The following is a 21,906-nucleotide window of genomic DNA, read 5'->3' as shown; positions in this document are numbered from 1 at the left end:
GTAGTTCAGTGGAATGCGTCGAGAGCGTCGGTGCCAAATCTTCACTTCACCGATCGACATGATCATCATACTACAGGTGCCTACTCTCTCTCTCTCTCTCTCTTTTTCTCTTTCTTTCTCTCTTTCTCTCCGTCTGTCTGTTCACTACTCAAGACTAACTGAATCAGATCAAGAATATATCACAGTATGTTCCCCCTGCTTTGAGGATGCAGTGAATCCATAGAAAGTTTAGGAGGAGGAAAAGCTAGGAGGTTTGGCTGCGCTCCAGGTGTAGGGCAAACCCTGTCTGGAGGGGGGGTTGGGGTTGAAAGGATTGTAATCGTAGGAAAGGCTTTGGGAAGGAAGGGAGTCTGAGGCCATTTCAGGTCATCGACAACTGAGTCATGTCCGTGAGGCCGCGGGGAGAGGAAGAATACCTGGCCGAATAATTACAGACCAAACATGGAAGACAAGGGCTTATTTGGCAGAAACTTGTAATACTTTACCTCCTGGTACAACAAGGACTTATTGTACGGTCACAGGAAAGCCGTGTGTGAGAAACCACCATCTCCTTTTTCAGTCACAGGCCGGCTAAGCTACAGAGGACTCCTGTTTAATTAACTTGATCGTGAATCCTTCGAGGTGACAGTTGATCACTTGTGTCCGCAGCCCTGCTTTATCTTCAAGGGTGTTGGATACATTTGCATTTGTACCCGAGTGTCCAACACAGCCCTTAATTGTACTTTATTAATGTACATGTCAGCTGAAACGCTCAGTCGTATTGTGCCAACGTTGTCCGTGCAGGATCGAGCAGCCCGTAAGGACCTCCACTCTTTCAAACCAGTTTGTCAACCTTGTATATTTCTTGGACCGGAGGTGTTAACCGCCATCCACAAAGCATAACATGCTACTGCTTCTCCTGGTCCACTCTTTTGTTTGAACAAGTCCAATGTGGTCTCAACTCTCTACGTTTCGCCGTGCTCAAGGTGCAGGCCGCGGTGGAGCAGCTGCGCATAAGGCAGGAGATGTCACTGTCAGAGTGAGAGGCCGCCGTTTTTATGTGTGCACACTGAACGTGCTCCAAAGATGATAAAAAAGCAGCCATACAGGGCACAGGAATCGCTTACTGAGCCATTTTCCTCTGAAACATGCGTCATGAAATCTCAGTGGGTTACGGACCCCCCCCCCTTGACTCGAGGACACCATCTGCTGGCCAATGAGCAAAAGTACATGAAGATTTGAGCCATATTTATCTGTGGACTGATTCCTACAACATGTGATCCATGTTGAACATCTTAAAAACCCGTCTTCTCCTGGAAGCACGTCCTCAAATGTCACTGCCCGCGGCCTCCGCCCTTTCCTTTTGATGTAACCTGAATGAAGCGATTGTGCTTCACAAACAGTTTGATCTCTTGTGGTTGTGCGCGGACTAATAACAAACTGTGAACTGGATGAAAGAGAGATCAGTCCGCCTTAAAATCCTCACCAACTTCCTCCTAATCTCCTCCCTTCAGATAATTCGGCTGCGGGCCTGTCAACTTTAAGCCTGGGCTCAACGAAAAGAGAGCAAATAAAAATAATGAGGATCATGATATGAGGGGAAACAAAGGCAGAGATTAGAGCCCTTTGAGGCCGGTGTTTGATTTAATCTCGTGGCTGGTTTGTTTGCGATGCTTTCCCAGAATGAAGCGATTATGTTGATCCAGATGAGTTGAGGAGAGTTGGTCGAAAAGTGCTCCATCTCTACTTTTGAGCTTGATTCATGGAAATCAGTTGAGTAGTTTATGTACATTAACAGAAATACAACCTCAGGACAGGTTTAGTTGTACTTACAATAAAAAGTGGATACAGGTGGAAAACAGCTCAACTCGTCTTTGACCAGGGAGGAAATAAAACCTCACATACCAACACCTCTCTTACTTACTTACTCTTGTGTCTCCGATGGGAGATAAAGCTGCAGTAAGCTCCCTCCATCATCCCCTATCCTTCCCAAGATGTCGAGCCTCACCCCCAGTTAAGTTCACCTTGGCTTCCTCGTCTGTATCAGCTCTGTGCCAGGTCATTTTGGCCTTCCAGCTTTTATTTTGCCTGGAGGAGTCCGTCTCCGCAGATCTTTGGGGCTCTGCGTCCAGTCGAAGCACGTTGCCCAACCATCAGTCGACTCCGCCTGACTTCACTGACCATGATCCCGCTCTTGTTTCCCTCCGTGTGATTCCAGGTTTGTGATCTCGTTAGGCCAGAGGATGCCTTCGTGGCTTCCTCAGAAAATAATTTTTCGTATCGCTGTGGTTTCCCGCCAGCATCCAGAACCAAACAAAAAGGGGGATTTAACTCTTGCATGGATGGGCCTTGGATTCCTGCTGTATTACTTGGACTTCCAGATGTTGCAATACTGGGAAAACACATCCTGGTCTTTCCCCAGTCTTACCTGGAATTGCATCGTGCCTTGATGGCCACTTGACCTGATTCTGCCCTGTCCATGCAAATATGGATATTTTGCAAACTTTTCCCTGTGTCTGATCCTGTTCTAATCTCGCCAGAAACATCAACTTCAATGGTTGCTATATATAAGTTTCGAGTTCGCAGCTAAATTTAGTATTTGACGGATAGTTGATGTCGACCCCATCGCCACTTACAATTTTATGTTCTCGTCTGAATGAAGATAGATGGAGAATTTGTGTAAAAGCAAAAGGAAAATATCTGTTCAAAGAAATTTCCGCAGTCGTGTAGTCAAGACCTTAAGCTGCGACTATCAGTCAGTTCCACATTTCTCACAGGAGATCGCACCCACTCACCAAGGTTACATAGAGCAAGAACAGACATTCAGGATGAGGAGTGGGAATGAAAGAGGAATCTCTTTTGGACCCGAGGGCAAAGTGAACCTCACGACCCTGTTTTCCAGGAGGTAACCAAGCCAGCGCAGGGATGGAATGGCCCCGACACGAATAAAAGAAAAACACTCATGCTTGGAGTCAGGATGATACAGCAATCTGGGATTTGTGGCGAGAATCTAGCTGGAGCCCCTTTGCTGCTCGTCCCCGTTGCCGTGGCAATGCGCTTTTGATTTGGATCCTGGCGGTGGTTTCACTGGGATTTGCAATTTTTGAGAGAACTGGATGCAGGAACGAGATACAAGAAATTATTAAGTGTTTGACTTTCGGGTTAGAGAGAGAGAGAGAGAGAGAGAAAGAACGTGTGCGTGTTCGTGCGTCCCAACACACTTGTCAAGCAGTAGATCACTCTCTCCCTCCACTTGCTCTATCCCTCTCTTTCTCTTTCTCTTTCTCTCTGTTCACGCACACATTTTTTTTTTCTACTCCACAAACACAGGCTTTCCCAGGGTGGCTTGATTTACTGTACAGTGGAATTATGGGTAGGAAACTCTTCCCAACACAAGGTGGCCGACGGGGAGGGTTTGCCAGCCACCGTGCTGGTGCTGGTGCTGGTGTTGATGCTTTATGAGTCCTTTTCAGGGAAAAGCTTTGACGTGCGCGGCTCTGATATGCATTGTCGCCCGTGTGGAGATCAAAACACTGGACGTGGGTCAAAACCCCCTGAGAGCCAAAATCCTCCAGACGCACGGAGGGAGAGAAATAAAGAGCGAAGAGCATCTGTCAGCACCGCGGCCCTGTGGACCGTGCTTTGGTCGACTGTGAGGTCCCGGTGACCTGGCCCCACTGATGTGCTGGGCCTCAGTGCTGGCTCCGGCTTTGACCAGCTCAGGGAACACGATACTTAAATCATTCATAATTAGCTCCTTCCCTTTGCTAAATAACACATGAAGATAAATGGATTCCAAGAATTTTCCAAATGGAAAATAGTTGGCTTGGAATTAATGGATAGAAAGTTGCCTAAAAGTCTTGTATTGTAGTGGTTCACTCGTTCTCCACTGTTCCTCATCACCGGACAACAATTCAGCACCTTTACATGATCTATTATTAAAGATTTCAAGAAACTTAGTCATGAAAATAAAAGTTTATTTCTTTTTACATTGTCTTCACAGGACACAAGTCATTATACACACAAATAAATGGCCCCGTTGGAACCTCACAAACCTGACTACAGTGTGATTTTAATATGTGATCCCATATATAACGTTAAAACCAAACATCCATCCATTTGCTTGGGAGTGTCCGTGTGTCTCGTCCCTGCAGAAAGTCTCTTCCTGGTCCTAAGATGAGCTGAGCTTGTCCAGGGCGCCGTGCAGGGTCTTCAGGTCTTCTCTCATCTGGCTCAGAGCCTTTTGGATCTTGCCGGGCTGATCCAGAACCTCCACGCTGCAGGTAAACGGGTCGTAGCGAACTGCGAAGGGGCGCTTGATGGTTGTAGAGTATCTCCTGGGCAAAGGAATTCACGCTTTTAGATTAGTATTAAAAAGGTGCAAAGATATAAGTGGGTTGTCTCCCAGAGGTGTTCAGCTGAGTTTCAGTAGTGACTTAAAGACCAGAATTTATGTTTTATATCATGTTTGTACTCATCAAACCACTTTGACCTTTAAAACTGATTTTATCATAGTTAAAGGAACAGCTGAGTTTAGATTTTGTTTTCCTGATCGTACTTAACATAAAATAATGAGTAAATACCTCAACTTTATCTTTGCATCCTCGAAGTTCTCAGACACAAAGTAAACCGGCTGGTAGGTTTGGTCCTGGTACGGCTGCAGCGCCGTCTCCTCCGGGTTGAACGGCTTGTACTCTGGCTCATTAGACAGAGCGTACTGAGAAGAACAGGTCAAACTGATCGTGAGCCAGGCCAATAAAACGGGGAGAACACGCCGCAGTAAAACATGTGAGTGTGAACACTTACAACGAGCTCTCCGTAGGAAGACAGCAGTCCAGCGCCGTAAGCCTTCACTGTTCCATTCTGTTTGCACAGGCCAAATTCCACAGTGAACCAGTACAACTATAATGGAATCAAGGGAAATCCAGAGCAGATAACATGATTTAGAGTGTGTCTGGAGGAAGTTATAGTCTGTCTGCTGACTGGTGAATACACTCAGCATGTTTTATTTATAGTAGCTTTATTTTTACATCATGAAAAGACGGATGAGATAAAGGGTCTCAGCGCAGGATCTTTATTTTTAATGTCTGTAGACCATCAAACCAAATTTATGCAAGATTTCAGTGTTTTATATGTTTGCATAGACTTTAAATGAAAAAGACACAAATGTAAACCTTTTAGCTGGACTATATAATAATAACAATAATATAATAATCATAATAATATATAGATTTTAATTAAAAGATCCATACAATTATGGAACACTAAATAAAAGCCAGAATAAATAAGAGGGTTTTTAATTTGATGTTTAAATAATATCAAAGTTTTCCTCTGTGAGGCTGTTCCAGTGACTCAGGGCGTAATATTGACTCCAGCCACAAGATGGCGCTGAATAACCATTAATAAACAGTAGATTCCTTTAGATGTTTAAAGATTTTCATTCAGCATGTGATCAAGTCATCACCATCTGATCTGACATTAAACACAATCTCCTGTGACATTGTTATTGTCACAGAACATTGTTCCCAAGCACTCTGGATATTTTTTAAACTCCACTTAACTGACTTTTAAATTGACTTAATGTGGAAATACATTTTTTTTTTTTTTTTAAGTAAGTTACCGTTGACAGTTTCTCTATGTCCTCATCTGAAGCTCCAAGCGAGGCGAGTCCAATCTCCTGAAAAGATTAAAATGCATTAGTGTTGAATGTTTGAACTCTGATTGTGAGAACGTAAAGATGTTGTGCAGCACCGTTCAGTCACCTGAGAAAACTGAGCAAACTCTTTATCCAACAGCATGGGAATATGACCGAGTAGCTCATGGCAGCAGTCTCTGTCGGAGCAGAGTGAACAGATGTGGAAACAGCAGCTGTATGTGCACGTGAATAAAGTCAAGTTATCTTACAAACAAACTCACGGCTCGGGGGAGTGCATGGGTGCCGAGGAGTGTCGGATGTACTGAGTGCACTGAAACACCCTGAAGGCCAAACTGGCGAGGAAGTCTCTGGCGGACAACAGGCCGGCGACCGGACGCAGCTGGAAACCTGACTTCTCTGAAACCACCAGAGAAGAACGCATAGGTGTTCAGAGGAAACCGAGCCAATAGGTACGTGCAAATACACAGTGATGTCCTGTGTGTGACCTGAAATCAGCCTTCATCCCTGATTCTGTCTTTCAAGCCAAGGTCTCGGATGAAATATCACTTTTCTGATGCAAACAAGTAATTTAATAACAATCGGGAATTACAATATAATGGCTTGGGTTATTTTTTCTTTTGACTTTATGGATTTTATCCAGAATACTCACAGAACACCACAGTAACACATACTGGATGATATTTTAAAGGTCCAGCGTGTAAGATTCTGTGATAAGAGTGTTTCATCTAAATTGTAAGTGTTGTTTTCTTCACCCTAGAATGAGGGTAAATATAAATACTTTATATTTACATCAGGAGCCGGTCCTCTGTTTTTTTACAGAAGCCCAAATTGGACCATCTAAACACCTTTTGAGTTTCCATGACAACTGGAGCTGCCACAGGCTCTCCTCCATGTTTGGAAGTGGAGGGTGATCTGTGTTGCAGACGTCTCTTTTACTTCTAACGTCTCATTCTCTGTCACCTTTCAGGAAGGCGGACACCTCTCTGAGCTGAGGGATGCGATCCCCTCCGTAGCCGCACTCTTTCTCCAGCTGCTGCAGACCGTCCAGGAACTGACGACAGGCCAGACTCGGGTAGATGCTCCTCAGCTGCTGGTAAACCTCCCTCCTTCAAATTAAACACAGTCGTTATTTTACAGTTTAACCGTAAATGTAATCATTAATAACTATAACTAAAAAGAAAACACGAATACAACCGCATATATATTGAACTTCAAGACAATAACCCTTTTTATTTTGCATAAAATATAAATGTACATCTTTCAAACAAAAAACTCGGTCGGGCTCTTCTCCCCACAATGCATCTGTGACTGTGACGTGAACTCTCACCATGTGGAGACCTCCTCTGCTGTGTACTCCACAGGGGGCAGCGGGTCTCCCCTGCAACAAAGAAAATGAATTTATGACACAGTATTCCCGTCACACTCAGAAAACTGACGGGCGTCATTTTAAAAAACCAAACTCACTGTTTGTATCTGAAAGCGAGCTCGGAGATAACGGCTCGCCTCTTCCTGTATTCTGGATCACTGAATCCCTGCAAAAGAAAGATGGAGATGAACATGAGCCACTGAATTTATCTGATGAGGGACTCTGTGACATTCTGCAGCAGATGTAGAAACACTCACCGGATGATCCTGATCCATGTCCGGATCAAATTTGGTGATTAACATGTTGCATCTGTCCAGGTCTTTTATCACTCGAGGAAACCAGGGAACTGTGGCGTTGGCGAGAGAAAAAAATATAATGAGTGGTTTTGTTAATGACCTTGTTTACATGTGATTATCATATGGAAACATTAAAAGGGAGAATTGAATGAATGAATGATGCCAGTAACAGAACGGAACAGAGGAAAGATATCATAAAAGTATAATAATAAAACCCCCCACTTGCCTTTTTCCTCTGGTATGAAGCGAACGTCGTCAGCCACTTTCTTCAGGGAGTTGATGAAAACGTCCAGGTCGGAGCTGTGAACTTCACATTTGATGAAAAACTCCAGGTCCGTCGTGCTGTTCTTTGACTTCCTCCCAGGTCGACTCTCGATGTGGAGAAGTTTTGCTTCAAACGTCTACGAGAGATTGTTGTAGTTTAGTGTCTTGACCTCTAAAGGCCTCCTAGAATATTCTGTCCTCCTTTACTGAACACTTTGATCATCTTGACCAATCAATATCTTTCCAATCATAAGTTTATTTGCTTGTATTTTAAAAGTTAAAGTTAGAAATTTCATCAAGCCTTTTGACTTTCATAGATACAAGTTCATTTTCAAATTAAGATTTAGCTGTTAAAGTACCTTTAGTAAGCAATAATGTATTATACAGGTTAAACTACCAACAGTGCAAAGAATTAGTCAACTCGACTATACAATGTTATAATGCAGCTGACATGATAATAATGGTCCAGTAATAGGGAACATATACATATATATGACAAAAACAGAACTTTTATTTGTAATAGATGACTTGTTTAGTAAAAGTATACACTAAAATAACTAAAAAGTAGGTAAGAAATAAGTAAAAGTACATTTTATTTATAAAACACCTTTCAAAAGGTTCTGTACAAAACAAACACTAAGATAAAAAAAAGGAAACAACAGAAGAATTAAAACCATTCAGACAAAAACAATGGAGCCATGAGGACCAGACCAAGTTCAGATATTTAACAAAATCGGTTTAACAACTTCTTAAAACTGAATCCAGGTTTCAGTCTGGATTTTGGGAGGACCAGGTGATGGAGGAGCTCCTCCATCTCTGCATGTTTGGGGCTCACCTCGAATATTTTTCCAGTTTTGAAGAATCCTGCATTTTTGTCGCTGCTGAGCGCGAACAGGACGTTCACCGTCACCCTGCCGTCCTTCTCCTCGAACACGGAGCCGTCCCCGGACCTGGAGGGCCCCGGGGAGCCCGAGGAGCCGCTGCTGCGCTCCCGGCGAGCATCCTCGATCAGACTCTGCTTCCTCCCGCTGAACGGAGCCGCCTGCACCCCGCCCTCCGTCTTCATGTGTGCGGTGACCGGAGGCTTCGGAGTGAATGTTCCTCCAGGTTTCTCCAGGTTTAAATACCCTGAGGTCCGAAGGCTTCACGGAGACGAGTTGCGCAAGAGCGACGCGCGCGTTTGGCTCTTTTTGGACTCCTGTTGTGCGTCATGATATCAGATCTATTTATGGGACACTTTAACAGGGTTACACAAAAAATGCACGAGGGACTTTTTACCAATCACAACAGATTCATTCAACCAGGTGATGCATGAGGCACAAATCTTATTTCTATAAGGAAACCTTTACTCTTTGGCTGATTTGATTGGTTTTGATTGATTTTAGTATTTTATTGACGATGATTTTTATTAAAAATGTTCATCTAATACTCATCTGTTAGTTTAATGTAAAACCAAATCCTGAATCTAGAATTGCTTTTAGATAAATAGGCCAATGTTGGCTCACAGGCCAATTTTCAACCTTTTCCAGTTGTTTCTTTAAACTGCAATAAAACAAACAATATAAGAGGAGAAAGCAGGTTGAATATAAAGTAAGATGAAATCCATATAATCCAAATAAAGCAAAAAGGCCTCCACCACTGTAATTCTGTACACGATTATTAACGGAAGTATAAATGACACGACCGCTGAAGTCCAAGAGGATTTTATTTTTTTCCAATAAAACATTTCATGCAGACACAACACATTTAATACAGCAAAGTGAAATTAAAGCTTTAGCGACAAAAATGATCTCTCGATAAGTTTTAGCTCTAAAATGCTTAGGAAAAATAAGATCATTGCAGTTGTCGTTTTGCATTAAACTAAAGTTATTTGTTTACATGGCTTTAGATTTAGATTGATCTACGAAACATGTATACGTTCATACTGTAATACATTTCAGCTGTTATCTTCCTTATTGTCCGTATGTTACACTTTATTCACTTAACTGAAATACACATAGAATATTTGCTACTAATTGGATTATATATGTATATATATATGTATATATATATATATATATATATATTTATTTATTTATATATCATTCTTATTATTTGATTGCATATTTGTTAACATATGAAGAAAAACTAATCTGCGTAACCGTTTAGGTCCGCAGTCTAATAAAGGACTATTTCAATGAAGAAGGAAAATAAAGAAAAAGTGATCTTCAGGTAGCTTGAGCTCAGATTTCAGTTATGCCAGTTTCCTCAGGGCTTCACACAGTTTCCCCATTTCACCTAAGAGAAAAAGCAAAAACAAAATTAAATCAACTGTAATTTCGAGTTTTTATGAGTGAGTGGTTCCAGAAATTTCTCTTAGCTTCTCCGCTCCGTTTTTATTCAAAATGACGACGATGATTGTGTAACGTGAATATTAAACTTTAAATCGGAGGTTCCCAACAGCTCGGGCGTCAGATCGTTAATCTGAGAGGTGGCAAGATATAAAAAGGACAAACACGCTACACAAAATTAGATTTATATTTTCAAGAATTGAGAGATTTTTTTTTGTTGTGAAGTTGCCTCATTGCAGCACTAAAAAAAAAAAAAAAAAGTTTCTACAGCAGAAGTTCTCAATTGTTTCTCCTCTGACAAGATAGAAGTTCATTGGAATAATTTGACATAGCCTATTTTTTTGTAGATTTTTCTCACTGTAGTCGAGGGTTAATTGCTTATTGTGATTTGTGAATATGGGCTGCACAAAAAAAACCTCCTTGGAGAAAAGGGAATCGTCCACTCTGTGCACAAACGTGATTCAAGTGTGATACATACTGCCGATGCTGTCAGCCAGGTTCATGAGCTGCTTGGTGTTATCGAGAACTTCAATGCTCTGGGTGTAGGGGTTGTATCGCACTGTGAAAGGCCTGGGGATGGTGCTGGCAAATATTCTGTGGCCGCAAAGAAATAAAGGTTATAAAATGAAAAGCTAAAGTTAAGGTGCATGTTCACTGAGTAAAAACAAATCTTACCTGACTTTCTCTTTGGCATCCTCGAAGCTCTCAGCGACAAAGTAGACAGGCTGGTACTCTGTGATGGGGTATTTCTGGATGCTGGTCTTTTCCGGGTCAAAGGGCTGCAGTGCGGGTTTGTCTGTCAGGCAGTACTGCAAGAGAAACAGTGAATAAAAGAAAATGTTTCATGCTGTTTTCTCTCTCTATCAACGAGAGCGTGTCCACGTCCGTGCACAGGAAGTGCGGCATTATTCAGGGCTCTGCGTTTCTGTGGCTGTGACTCGGCAGAGTGCACATCCTCTGCAGACAGCGGCTCATGTAACTTGTGACCTTTATAGCGAGATGTTTATCCTCCCTCTGTCTCCAGTTACCTAGTGAACCACTTTACCTGCACCCCTCGCTGGGCCGGTGGTCCGATTCCCCCAGTGACACATAAAATCCTAAGTATGAGTGGACCACTAACCCACTTCCTGTACCACCGAGGTTGTGCAAGAAGGTGAGTATGTGATAACAACTCATCGGGGGGGGGGGTTATTCCTCTTACCTGCAGCTCGCCGAACGATGAAAGCAATCCAGCTCCGAAAGCTTTAATCTCCGATCCCTGCTTACACAGGCCGAACTCGACGGTGAACCAGTACACCTGAGGATACGCACATCGAGAAATTAGGATTCACACAAAAACCTGGGCAAGAAGTCACGATAACAAAGTCGATGAACTCCTCTGAGATCTGTGAGGAGAATTAAAGGGTCAGTTCACTTAAATAAGAAACACAAATCTACTATCTAGCCTTATGTCATTTATTTCTCTGGGTTCTTGACCTGATGAAAGCTTTTCTTGTTTCATTTAGTTGAAATTTGATAGAAACACACATTTATTTTGAAATGAGTCTTCTTAGATTACTTCAATCTGAATCAAATATTATTTGTACTCACAGTAGCAAGTTTCTCAATGTACTCGTCAGGGGCACCGAGGGAGGCGAGTCCAATTTCCTACACACAACAGAATCAAAGCAAAAAAAAAAAATCACAACACTGAAAACAGCCTTTACAGAACGACACATGTTACATGTTCAGGATAAGGAAACACTATTAATCCCTGAAGGAGGTGTTGAAGTATTTAATTAAATGTGCTCTGATTGGACTCTTTATTACCTGTGAGAACTGAGCGAAACCCGGGTCAGCGAACAGAGGGACGTGTCCCAGGAGCTCATGGCAGATATCCCTGCATCAGAAACAAAATTTACTCTCTGATTTTATTCAAGTTTACACTGTTTGTTCTCTCTCTTCTGTCAGAGGTGGAGCTGAGACCCTCGACACTCACGGCTCAGGTGTGTACGTGGGCTTGGAGCTGTGACGGATGTACTGTGTGGAATGGAAGACGCGGAAGGCCAGTCCAGCCAGGAAGTCCCGGGACGAGAGGAGGCCGGCCACCGGGCGAAGCCGGAAACCCGTGCACGCTGCAGGAGAGCGGCAGCACGTGGATGAAAGAGAGGAGAGGGTGAATGTGAATAACGGAGGGAGGGTGGAAGTGCGGCGTATGAGTAGGTTCACACAGACAGGTTCAAACTCTGACATTAATAACTGTCAGATATAATAATTCTATACCTTTCTACTCTATCAGACATTAAAAGAAAACCTGATTCTACCATTTACATACCAAAACCAATCAACAAAATAAAAACCCCAGAACTGACGTATGTGATATAACTCACACAAACATTTAATTTGTGAGCTTACACTGCAGGAAGCGGGAGACGTCCTCCAGCTGCGGGATATTGTCTTGGGTGTAGCCGCAGTATTTCTCCAGCAGGGGGAAGACCCGGTTGTGCTCGCGGCAGGCGTGAGTCGGGTACAGAGTCTTCAGCTCCTTGAACACCGTCCCCCATGTGGCCCTCTCCTCCTCTGTGTACTCCACTCTGGGGATGATTTGGCCACTGGGACAAAGACGTGAGGTTATTGTATCGTCGTTTGTATCACGATGGTTTCACGTCTGTAGCTAACATAGGCTGTACGACTATTATCTGTGTTTTATACTTATATCCCTCTCAAATAAACATTATATATTATTAGACTATGCAATCCAGAAAGGATATGCATATCACTGCACAGGACAGTATTGGTAGAAGTATTAAAGCAACACAGTGTTTGCCAAAAACGTATTGATATTGTACATTTTACAAATTTTATACAGGATTTACAGATTTCTGAACTTAGTGACCCCTAGTGGAAAAAAAAGAACAGTGGCCCCCAATTTACAAAAATGCTAAACCTTCATGTTCATTTAAAAGATTTTGCAATATGCATATTACAAGCATGTAAATTTCAAAAAAACCCTCCAACACCTTTTTCAATATTTGGAAAACAAATGCAAAAGTGTTCGAGATGTAGTGTAAAGATTTAAATTAAGAGTAGTTACTGTCTGTAATTGTAGGCAATGTCGGCAAACTCCTTCCTGCGGGATCTGTACACTGGGTCTGTGAAGCCCTGAACACACAAACACACACACACACACACACACACACACACACACACACACACACACACAAAGAACAGCCATGTTAGATCTCATGAACGCACGCTGCCCACTCTCAGATAAATCAAAGAGTGGAAATCCTCTGCTCAGCCTGAACCCTGAGGCCGTTGACGGCATCGTGCACTCCGTCTCTGATAAAAGCAGGAACATACATATTCAAATGAGGCCTTTGTAGAGTGTTGTTCAGCTTATGATGAATACATTTCACTTTAATGATGGTGGCGAAAGGGAGCAATTATCTATAATTATAGGGGCTCAATTAAAGCAATGACATCAATTTGTACATGGATATAGTTTCCATTAGAATGGACAGCAGAGTGGGGCCTGTCATCTCCAGAGCCTCGTCTTTCATTAGAGGGGTGGGCGTGAGTGGACCCACACACACACACACACACACACACACACACACACACATGCAGGGGCAGGATGTGGCACATGGACAGATGAGTCAGTCCTCACCGGGTGATCAGCTTCCAGCTCCGAGCCGTAACTGAGAATCTGGTTGGCAAAACGGTCCAAGTCCTGGATGTCATTAGGGAACCATGGCACTGCGGGATAATAACGGTTATTAGAACATCTATAATTAGTGTTTATATTCAACATGTAGTGACTCAGGTCAGATCAATCAAGCATTCATTCCACACTCGCTGCCCAGAGGAAAGAAATGTTAGAAATCCTGGAAAATCTTAATGTCGGAGAACTGTTGCATTTTATGCTTTTGTTATTTTATTTCACAGCCAGTTTAAGAGTTCACGCTTCATTTGTTGAAATTTGACATGGCAGGAAAAACATAATAAATACAAATAGAAACATTTAATCAGTTAATTCACTGATAAACTGAAAATAATTATGAATGTCTTGAATATTCTGTACTTAATTGCATAAAGTCCAGCACAAACTGATTGATGCCGTAGAAAGTGTTTTCCCTGCAGGGTTTTTATTTTTCAGTGCGATGGCATTTTGACACTCAACAGAAGACGACACGAGGGGGCATCTGCTCGTTGATATGGATTTATGACCCTCAAAAAAAACACTGGGGCCCAAACATTAATCTACATTTACGCAGTGTGGTCTACCCCGAGGCCCCAGGAACACAATGGGCCCTTGCCAGGCTCCTCCATAAACAGGCTGTCTCCGAATCTGCCCATAAATATCCTGTCGTTCACTTGACCCTGACCAGTAGCCCTCGGTGTCTGTGTGGTGTCAAAAGAGCATCATGGTGGCCCTGTCTGTCTCCGCCCGCCGTGACCTTGGCATGTTCTCCTTCCCCATGTTATTCTGGGGTTGAGACACAGAGCTCCTCTGTTTATGCCGGGCCTGTTGCTGCTCAGTGGCTAAACTAATGTCATTCTGGAAACGACTAATATAAAGGTCTAGATGTGGCCGACGGGGCATCGGTCTCATCGGCGACACTGGAAGTTCATTACTGCGTCTGGCCGAGAATTCGTAAATCACCACCCAGAGTGAAATATCTTGGAGGAGACGTATTCTGCTTGATAATGTTGATTAGTGTTATAACTAATAAGGTTGACGTGCTCTGATGTTGAGAAAACACATCAGTGTCCTCAGACCATCCATCGCTGCAGCTCCTCTTTTCAACCTCTGTCTGAAACACTTGGTGTTAGCTTCTGTTTCCTGCTCCAGCTCTCTATGCATTGTCCAATCGGCACACAAATTTAAACCAGTGATCAGAGTCGAGACCTGAACAGCTCCATATGTCAATATTGAGTCAGGGTCATAGCGCCACCTACTGAACAGCGTGAACATTAAGTTGTAATATAACTCCAGTGTGCATTGTCCAATCGGCACAAAAATGTAAACCTAAGATCAGAGTCGAGACCTGAACAGCTCCATATGTCAATATTGAGTCAGGGTCATAGCGCCACCTACTGATCAGCGTGAATATTATGTCACATGATGAGAGTCCCTGCCATGCTAGGGGCTTTTAAACACTGTTTTCATAATGGGTTCACGCTCGTCTTGTCCAGCGTGCATCCTCTCCCTGCAATCACACACTCTCGTCTAACCTGTGTCCTTTTGTTTGTTGCGTGACAGCTCGTGCACGTGGCCGCTGATCTGTGTGCGCAGGCCGTCGATGACCTCGTCCAGGGCCTGGGAGCAGCTGGAGTCCACGCTGATGAAGAACTCGTACTGGTCTTTGTCCAGCCCTGACGGACGCGACTCGATGTGCGTCAGGTTGATGCCCTTCTCCTGCAGGAACAGAGGGAACGGGGGAGACCGGTGAGAATTGAGGTTGTTTTTATTTTGGACAAATAGTAAAAATTCAAACATCTACTCCAGCAGGCTGCGGCACTACCTTTGTTTCACCACTAGTGAGTGCTGTGAGGTTGCTGAACAGATGGGTTATTATCTATCAGACACGTTGGAGTCTGCTCCGACCTTGACTCAGAGCTGCCTTGACCTCTGCAAACTGACACTGAGCCAGACACACAGGACTTACACAGTAAAGGCACGTGGGACATATTGTAGTGGTTAAGTGCAGAATAGTGAAATAAACCACCTCACTCTGCAGCACGGACACAGAACCATTGAGAAGTTTCCACACTTTTTGGGAAATTATTTGTTTTTATGTCAAAAAGTGCAAAGAGGCCCTTTCTCGTGTGATTTTTTTACGAGGTAATCAGCATAAAAATGTGTTTTTGTTTATGTGGTGTTTGGGGAGGAAGAGGGAGTCAGTTGTTCTCCGTCTACCATAGGCTCAGTGGAGAGGAGGGCGTGAGCGACAGCGCCAACCAACCCCCGATCTCCCCCATCTGGATCCCATTCAACATAAAACAGCCTTTTTTTCTGAGGGTACATGTCATGTTGCACCTTTACAACTGATCCTGACCAAAGACAGAGTCAGACTGCAGGTTAGCATTTTGAAAGAAAAGCTGACTCGATTTTTGTGTGATGCAATATTATCAGCTGATTTCACAAAAACAGGTTTTCTTATTGAAAACTTGTATTATCGATTTAACTCTTTTAGTTATTGTCTATAAACTCAACATTACGATACAATAAACCAGTTTATGGTCTACACTGAATATATTCTGCATACGGATCAAATGTAGTCGAGATACAACTAATTAGACGAGCAAGAATCATTAGAAGATTTAAACTTTAAGAGAATTAAGATAGAACAGAATATAACGCATTTAGTGTCATTGTAAAACAAAGATATATCTATCTATATATATAAAAAATGGACAAGTGATAACACATGTACATATGGTAAAGCTGGTAAAATAGATGCAGATGGTGCATAAAGGGGCTGCGTCTCAATATGTTGAAGATACTCTTCAAAAATGAATAATGAAGAGAAGTGGAAAGCTCTAGGATTGCAGCATTTAAATAGTTTCCACGGTCAATATGTTTAATTTTAGGTTGTTTTCAAGATTAAAACATTGTCCCATGCAGATAGAAGTTTTCAAGTTATCAATGCAATGAATTTCTTATTTTGACCTGGTGTTGTCAGTAAATATCGAGGTATGAAAATCGAATGAAGTACAAAAGATAAGGAGGAATACTCATCAATCTGTACATACTGAGGAGGATTTGTTATAACGGTGCTTTGAAGCTAAAATGTGTCCTCAAGCGCAATAAGCTCATTGATTCTATGCACAAGGAGAAATATTCCATGTGTGCTGTTAGTGGCCTGGTCCAGCTTAACATAGCAGGCTTTAAATCCTAAACCCATCGGGATGTAAGGGTCAGTTTGTCAGATTTCTGTACCCCTCCGAGCCGTCCCTCCACTGAAGTGCTGATGACATTAACCCTACTGTTGCCAGGAGCTGCGAGGTCAAGGTTGGCCCATGGCTCTGACTCGTCACATGAAAGCCACGATACCCCGGTCACATGCGCGCTCTGCTCTCATGAGGCTAAAGAGTGTGATGGGTTTTTTTGTGCACCACTTCTCCGAGATGACCATGAACACACGATAGAAGCCACAGTTGCTCGGCTAAACGTAAGCACATGTTGCTGCGTCACCCCAAGAGCAGCGTGCTGATGGTTTGGGGGTCATCTGATCCACTTTACTGAATATCTGGAATTGTGAGGAGAGCAGGGGGTGGAGCAGGGGGAGGATTGGAGAAGCGGGAGCTCATAGGTTCAAAAAGATCCTGATGTTTACAATTGCGTTTGGAGAGCAGCGTTTGGCACATTCTTTTTATTGATCACGCTCTGCCTGCCCACATCTCCACCCCCACAAACTCATAGACCTGAGGAAAGGAATTTCTCCACTGCTCCACTAACCAGAAACATTTGATAATTCACAATGTTTTACATGGTTTTGGACTTTTCTCCTTCAATATATGTTTGGTAGAAATAAACACTTTGTTTTTAATATCCCGGCAAGAAGAGCAAACACAAATCTTTGTAGGTCATCGATGTCGAGGATCAAACGAAGGTTTATACGCTCCCGTAGTCACGTACGCAGGCCGTTTGGATCGATGAAAGAGAATTAAAAAAAACAAGGCACACATAGATACACTGACCTTCTTGTGTTTACTTGAGCTCAGACCCCGAGCTCAGGTCCTGGATCCAAAAAAAATCAGCTTTCACAAATAAAACAGAAGTGCCAACCTTCAGTTAAATGTAATTTTATATTATATTGGATTATTATCACTAATGTTTCATATTCACAGCATTTTTCTCTGATGGGAGATTTCCCAAGTTTGAAAAAAAATTACCCTGATGATGTCATCAGGGTCACCCCCCCCCCCCCCACTGGAAATTTAAAACATTTAAAATGCAAAGTGAAAATCACATTGGTTTCGGCTCCTCACTCTTTGTGATTGGAAGGTTCACCACTGTTTGGTCATTTTCATTTTTTAAATAACAAAGTATTGATACCCAGTTAATTTTTCTGTCCTCCAATTAATTGACTAATTGTTTCAGCTGTTTACTCAGTGACCGTCCTCCTCGGCAAACTTGATTCATTCACTGCTAGTAACTGTTTTATTAAGAGGAGGAGGAGGAGGAGGAGGAGGAGGTGAGTCAGTGGATCAAAGAGCACAAAGCTAATACACAAACGTGAGATAAGCTGCGTTTGTTTGGTTTCTTTCTTTAAAGGGTCAAACATGCCATGAAAACAACTCTGGCCGATAATCGTACACGTAACCTAGTTTCTCTGCCCGAACACACTGAGCTGGATGTCGTAACGATTGTTTAGTTTAATGTTAATCAGCAACATGATTCACTTGTGTGGTTACGAAAAGATAATTTAATACTGATATGTAATAAAATTTGATATATAACTTATTATTACTTTAACACTTCAATAGTTTTTTGTGCGGAGCAGCACATTGTGACATTTCTGCTTCTTCACGGTCTTAAAACTAACATTAAAATAAATAAACCCACAGTGATGATAAGCAGCTGCTGTGGCCTCTGGTTTAAGGACAGTCGTGAGACTGATATCTCGTTGCCTAACTCTCTTCAAGGAGGCGAACAAGTGCTGGATTATTCATTACATTAGTTCCTTTTTACGCTCTTTCATTCTTAAAAATGGTTCTTTTGTTGGATCGATTACCTCAAATTAATTTCATAATCATCTTGTCAGACTTTTTGAGGTTGCGCATTGAGCTTGGGGTAGATCATTTATTTTTTTACCACAGTGCAGCGGTGTTAATTTTAACCCCATGTGGATTAAACCGCCCCCAGCTCTATATTAACATTCCTGCATTCTGTTTGCTTGTTAACCGTGAGGGTCAGAGTTTGTAATTTTTGTTTTCGACAGTTTGTGTGAAATCACCTCTGACCAAGTTCCCTTGTTATGTAAAGCTGTCAAGTATTTTATCAACTGACAATCAGGGTTTTACTGTGTGTATCCTCTGGGCCCTTATGAGGAAGAAAGGGCCGTGTCACTGCTCGGGATAGTCATGTGTGCCAAGCATGGAGATTATGAGGGGAAAGCATTGATGAAGCATGGAGGGGTGACTTCAGGTTGGCGAGACTCGAGTTTACCTCAAAGAGCCGCAGAGCCCTGGCCAGAGCTCCCACCTCCTCTTTCAGGGAGAAGATGCAGGAGATGACCTCCGACTTCTTGTTGGTCTCCTCCTCCAGGTACATGGAGCCGCGTCTCCTCTGTCCAGAAAGACCAGATAAAAACACGCGGTTAAGACATGGAACGGGGCAGAAGTTACAGCATCACAGGAAGCAGCTGATACTACTGTTATTATAAAGGTCAGCAAGACAGAGGGAGGGATGCAGAGTTGGTCATGGGCGAGTAAGCGATTCTCAGTAGCGAATTGATATCTCTCGGTGCTTTCTCCTGAGAAAAATGGAATCAAGTTAAATGGCTTTCATCGTCTACCTGATTCTAACAAGCCCATGGCAATTTTTCGTCTGCACTTTGTAAATCCCACATTTTCTAATCACTTCTCTGCCGTTTGAGTTGGTTTCGGAACCCATGTGTTGAAGGACAGCTGTGAGAGGAAGTGCATGAAATCAAGCTGAGAGCCGTGACATTCTGCAGTTTAGCCGTCTCATCGTAAAAAGCTTGAACCCTTTACACCTTCCACCTTTAAGCGCAGACCCCTGAAGCAGAGGAGGCGGCAGGACCACATGCTCCACACACAGACGGTTCAAAGTCACACAAATTCTCTCTGCAGGTACGGTCACGGAGGAGAAGAACATCTTACAGATGGCCGCATTCCTGCACGGTCTAAGCAGCGATTCATTATGTTTAACATGCGGTGGTCTGATTGTTTCGTCGAACAAATCCGTTTACTGAAACATTAAATGCTTTGGTTGACTTCAAAGCTCAGAGGGCAGCTGAGGAATCTTTAAATTTAGAGGGCTATAAACTACTGATCAATTTCTCTAATGCTTTATATTTAGTTACACTTCGTTAAAAAGAAAAGTTCCCAAAGCAAACGTGGTGTACTTCACATTGGATGCCTGTTCCAGATTAATGGTTTGATTTATGACCACATCAAACAAAAAGGCAAGAGGTCATGATTTCTAGAAGCAGATTTTCGATTAATCAACAACATATTTCATCTCTAACTTTTTTAAACATTGGCAAAATGGTGTTATCTATTCACAGCCTGTTCAAATACCTGCAAACATTGAGTCTGTAGAGCCAGGTGTGTTACGAATGCACATTTTGTCATTGGAAACAGTTTTTTGTTTGCTTTTGTTTTCACTGAGGCACTTTTACATTCCCCTGCTTTGTCTGCTGCTGTACCCAGAATATTCCAGCTATAACCTGCTCTGTTACTGTAGCTGCATCCAAAACACACCGGCTCTATTCAAGCACTTGTACATACATTTACTTCTCAGCCTTATAAATAACTTTGTCCTGCTCACAATGGACACATTTTGACCACAGCAGACCAGAAGTTGAAGGATTTGTCAATGAAAAGCAAATGTCAGCTGCAGCCGGATTAAATCAAACTATGAATTGCATAAAGATTGATGAGATATGAGAGCATGTCCAGTGTGAGGAATCAGATTTACCCCTGTGCCTTGGTTGTCAGCCTCTCCCTCGGGACCATAGTTTCCGTTGACTCTCTTGTAAGCAGCGTCCATCTTCTCTCCTCAGGTGATTGGACCTGTGTGTGTGTGTTGATGCTCAGAGAGTGTGTGAGGCTGCAGAAGTTTCTCTGCTACAGCAGCTGTCTATAAAAGCTCTCCGCTTTAGTGTGCAGCCATGTGACACCACACCCCCTCCGCGTGGCGCTGTCACGGGATGTTTTCCAACTGGATCACAATGTGGCACATCTGGGTTTGATTGTGCACCGCTGGATCGATGCCTCGGGTGTGATGTGCGCACTTTTTTAACTGTTTTATAACTTTTGTTTTGTTTCAGTCATCGTCACTTTCACCACCGTCACCCTGCTCCTGCTGCTGCTGCTGCTCCTGCTCCTGCTCCTGCTCCTGCTGAGGAGCCTGTCGGTGTTTGTGCAGCCTGACAGATCAGAATCAGACCTCAGGTATGATTAACACCGAGAGATGCACTTTTCCTCCGTGAATCATTAGTTTGCATGAGTTTAAAAAACCGTGAAGGTATTTTCATGAGTCTCAAACACTTCAGAACTCTCAGTGGCGGAAGAAAACGCAGGTAATTATGATGCGCACATTTCAACACACATTTTTAAAAATGAAAACCAATTAATGCACATTAACTTGAAATAAAGTTCTCGAATCTTCCAAAGACTTTATGAAAAGTATCTTCCTCAAATCAGATTGTCATAGGAAAATATAAAAAAACAAGCAGTTGTACCTATAGGGTGAAAAAGTAAAATTTTATCTTCTATTTTACACATTAGATCAACATATCATGAAAGCGTTTATTAGTGATAGAAATGTCATTCATTCATATTGACATATTAAAGTCCTATTTGTTCATAGAGAACCCGATATTAAAAGTTAAAAAAGCATTTAGAACATTCTATTAAAGTGATACACACATTTTTTTAAATCAATTAAAATTCAATCAGCAGCAATAACAACAACTGATTATTCATTAGGTTAAATGTCATTCTATGAGGGCCGCACTTCACGCCCCCTTTTTGTGACATCACAGTTCTTCAGTAGAAAATACAAACTCAAGTCAACCAACTTTTGAGTGACGCCATAATCCTCAATTAAGAGAATAGGTTTGTATCCCTCATATGTTTTAGAAACTACTGCAGTAAAACTGCTAATCGGCCACATTTGTGAAGTACTTTTCTTCTCAATTACAAGTTAAAATACTGCTTTGAAACTATGTCCGAACAATCAGGTCTGTGTGGGGGTAGCATGGTGGTGCAGTGGGGTTTCCTCCAAGCAAAAGGGTTCTGGGTTCGAACCTGCGGGCCAGCAGGTCTTTGGAGTGT

The 21,906-nt window shown here is 42.6% G+C and overlaps 3 protein-coding genes and 1 long non-coding RNA gene across 9 annotated transcripts in view; 2 read left to right on the top strand and 2 right to left on the bottom strand.

The window, feature by feature from the left end:
* Positions 1-88: 88 nt before the first annotated feature.
* Positions 89-8,720, bottom strand: th2 (tyrosine hydroxylase 2). Its single transcript, XM_020104951.2, has 12 exons — positions 8,397-8,720; positions 7,524-7,698; positions 7,259-7,347; positions 7,100-7,167; positions 6,963-7,013; positions 6,596-6,741; positions 5,896-6,031; positions 5,742-5,811; positions 5,600-5,656; positions 4,786-4,881; positions 4,563-4,696; positions 89-4,316 (listed from the first exon to the last, which is right to left on the bottom strand). The coding sequence occupies exons 1-12, from the start codon at positions 8,625-8,627 to the stop codon at positions 4,151-4,153; spliced, it is 1,419 nt and encodes a 472-aa protein (XP_019960510.2). The 5' UTR covers positions 8,628-8,720; the 3' UTR covers positions 89-4,150.
* On the top strand, positions 5,944-11,083 carry LOC138406792 (uncharacterized). Its single transcript, XR_011240167.1, has 3 exons — positions 5,944-6,084; positions 6,603-6,728; positions 10,916-11,083. It is a non-coding gene; the product is annotated as an uncharacterized lncRNA (long non-coding RNA).
* On the bottom strand, positions 9,249-20,688 carry pah (phenylalanine hydroxylase). The gene is made up of 13 exons (XM_020104950.2): positions 20,546-20,688; positions 19,049-19,168; positions 15,109-15,292; positions 13,541-13,629; positions 12,965-13,032; positions 12,286-12,482; positions 11,870-12,005; positions 11,701-11,770; positions 11,482-11,538; positions 11,093-11,188; positions 10,567-10,700; positions 10,370-10,485; positions 9,249-9,838 (listed from the first exon to the last, which is right to left on the bottom strand). Exons 1-13 carry the CDS (start codon positions 20,615-20,617, stop codon positions 9,795-9,797), a joined length of 1,383 nt encoding a protein of 460 aa, XP_019960509.1. The 5' UTR covers positions 20,618-20,688; the 3' UTR covers positions 9,249-9,794.
* The window catches only part of LOC109645529 (phosphatase and actin regulator 4), a 60,703-nt gene continuing 53,979 nt past the window's right edge, over positions 15,183-21,906 (top strand). For all 6 annotated transcript variants that reach the window (XM_069520020.1, XM_069520019.1, XM_069520021.1 and 3 more), the window contains exons 1-2: positions 15,183-15,322; positions 20,898-21,021. The gene's annotated coding sequence lies outside the window, so the exon portion shown is untranslated. The remainder of the gene's footprint in view (positions 15,323-20,897; positions 21,022-21,906) is intronic.

The sequence above is a fragment of the Paralichthys olivaceus genome, chromosome 23 (genome assembly GCF_024713975.1).
Source record: "Paralichthys olivaceus isolate ysfri-2021 chromosome 23, ASM2471397v2, whole genome shotgun sequence".
In the NCBI taxonomy this organism is placed as follows: domain Eukaryota; kingdom Metazoa; phylum Chordata; class Actinopteri; order Pleuronectiformes; family Paralichthyidae; genus Paralichthys; species Paralichthys olivaceus.
This window is presented reverse-complemented; position numbering and strand designations above follow the sequence as displayed.

What these genes read in the sequence shown, in the direction of transcription:
- th2 (XM_020104951.2), bottom strand. Translation starts at nt 8,627, where the DNA reads ATGAAGACGGAGGGCGGGGTGCAGGCGGCTCCGTTCAGCGGGAGGAAG. An exon ending in AAACTGGAAAAATATTCGAG is followed by an intron (nt 7,699 to 8,396) that starts GTGAGCCCCAAA and finishes AATCTCTCGTAG; the next exon opens with ACGTTTGAAGCAAAACTTCT. An exon ending in GATGCAAAGATAAAGTTGAG is followed by an intron (nt 4,317 to 4,562) that starts GTATTTACTCAT and finishes TCCTTTGCCCAG; the next exon opens with GAGATACTCTACAACCATCA.
- pah (XM_020104950.2), bottom strand. Translation starts at nt 20,617, where the DNA reads ATGGACGCTGCTTACAAGAGAGTCAACGGAAACTATGGTCCCGAGGGA. An exon ending in GGGCTCTGCGGCTCTTTGAG is followed by an intron (nt 15,293 to 19,048) that starts GTAAACTCGAGT and finishes CTGTTCCTGCAG; the next exon opens with GAGAAGGGCATCAACCTGAC. An exon ending in ACATTGAGAAACTTGCTACT is followed by an intron (nt 11,189 to 11,481) that starts GTGAGTACAAAT and finishes GCGTATCCTCAG; the next exon opens with GTGTACTGGTTCACCGTCGA.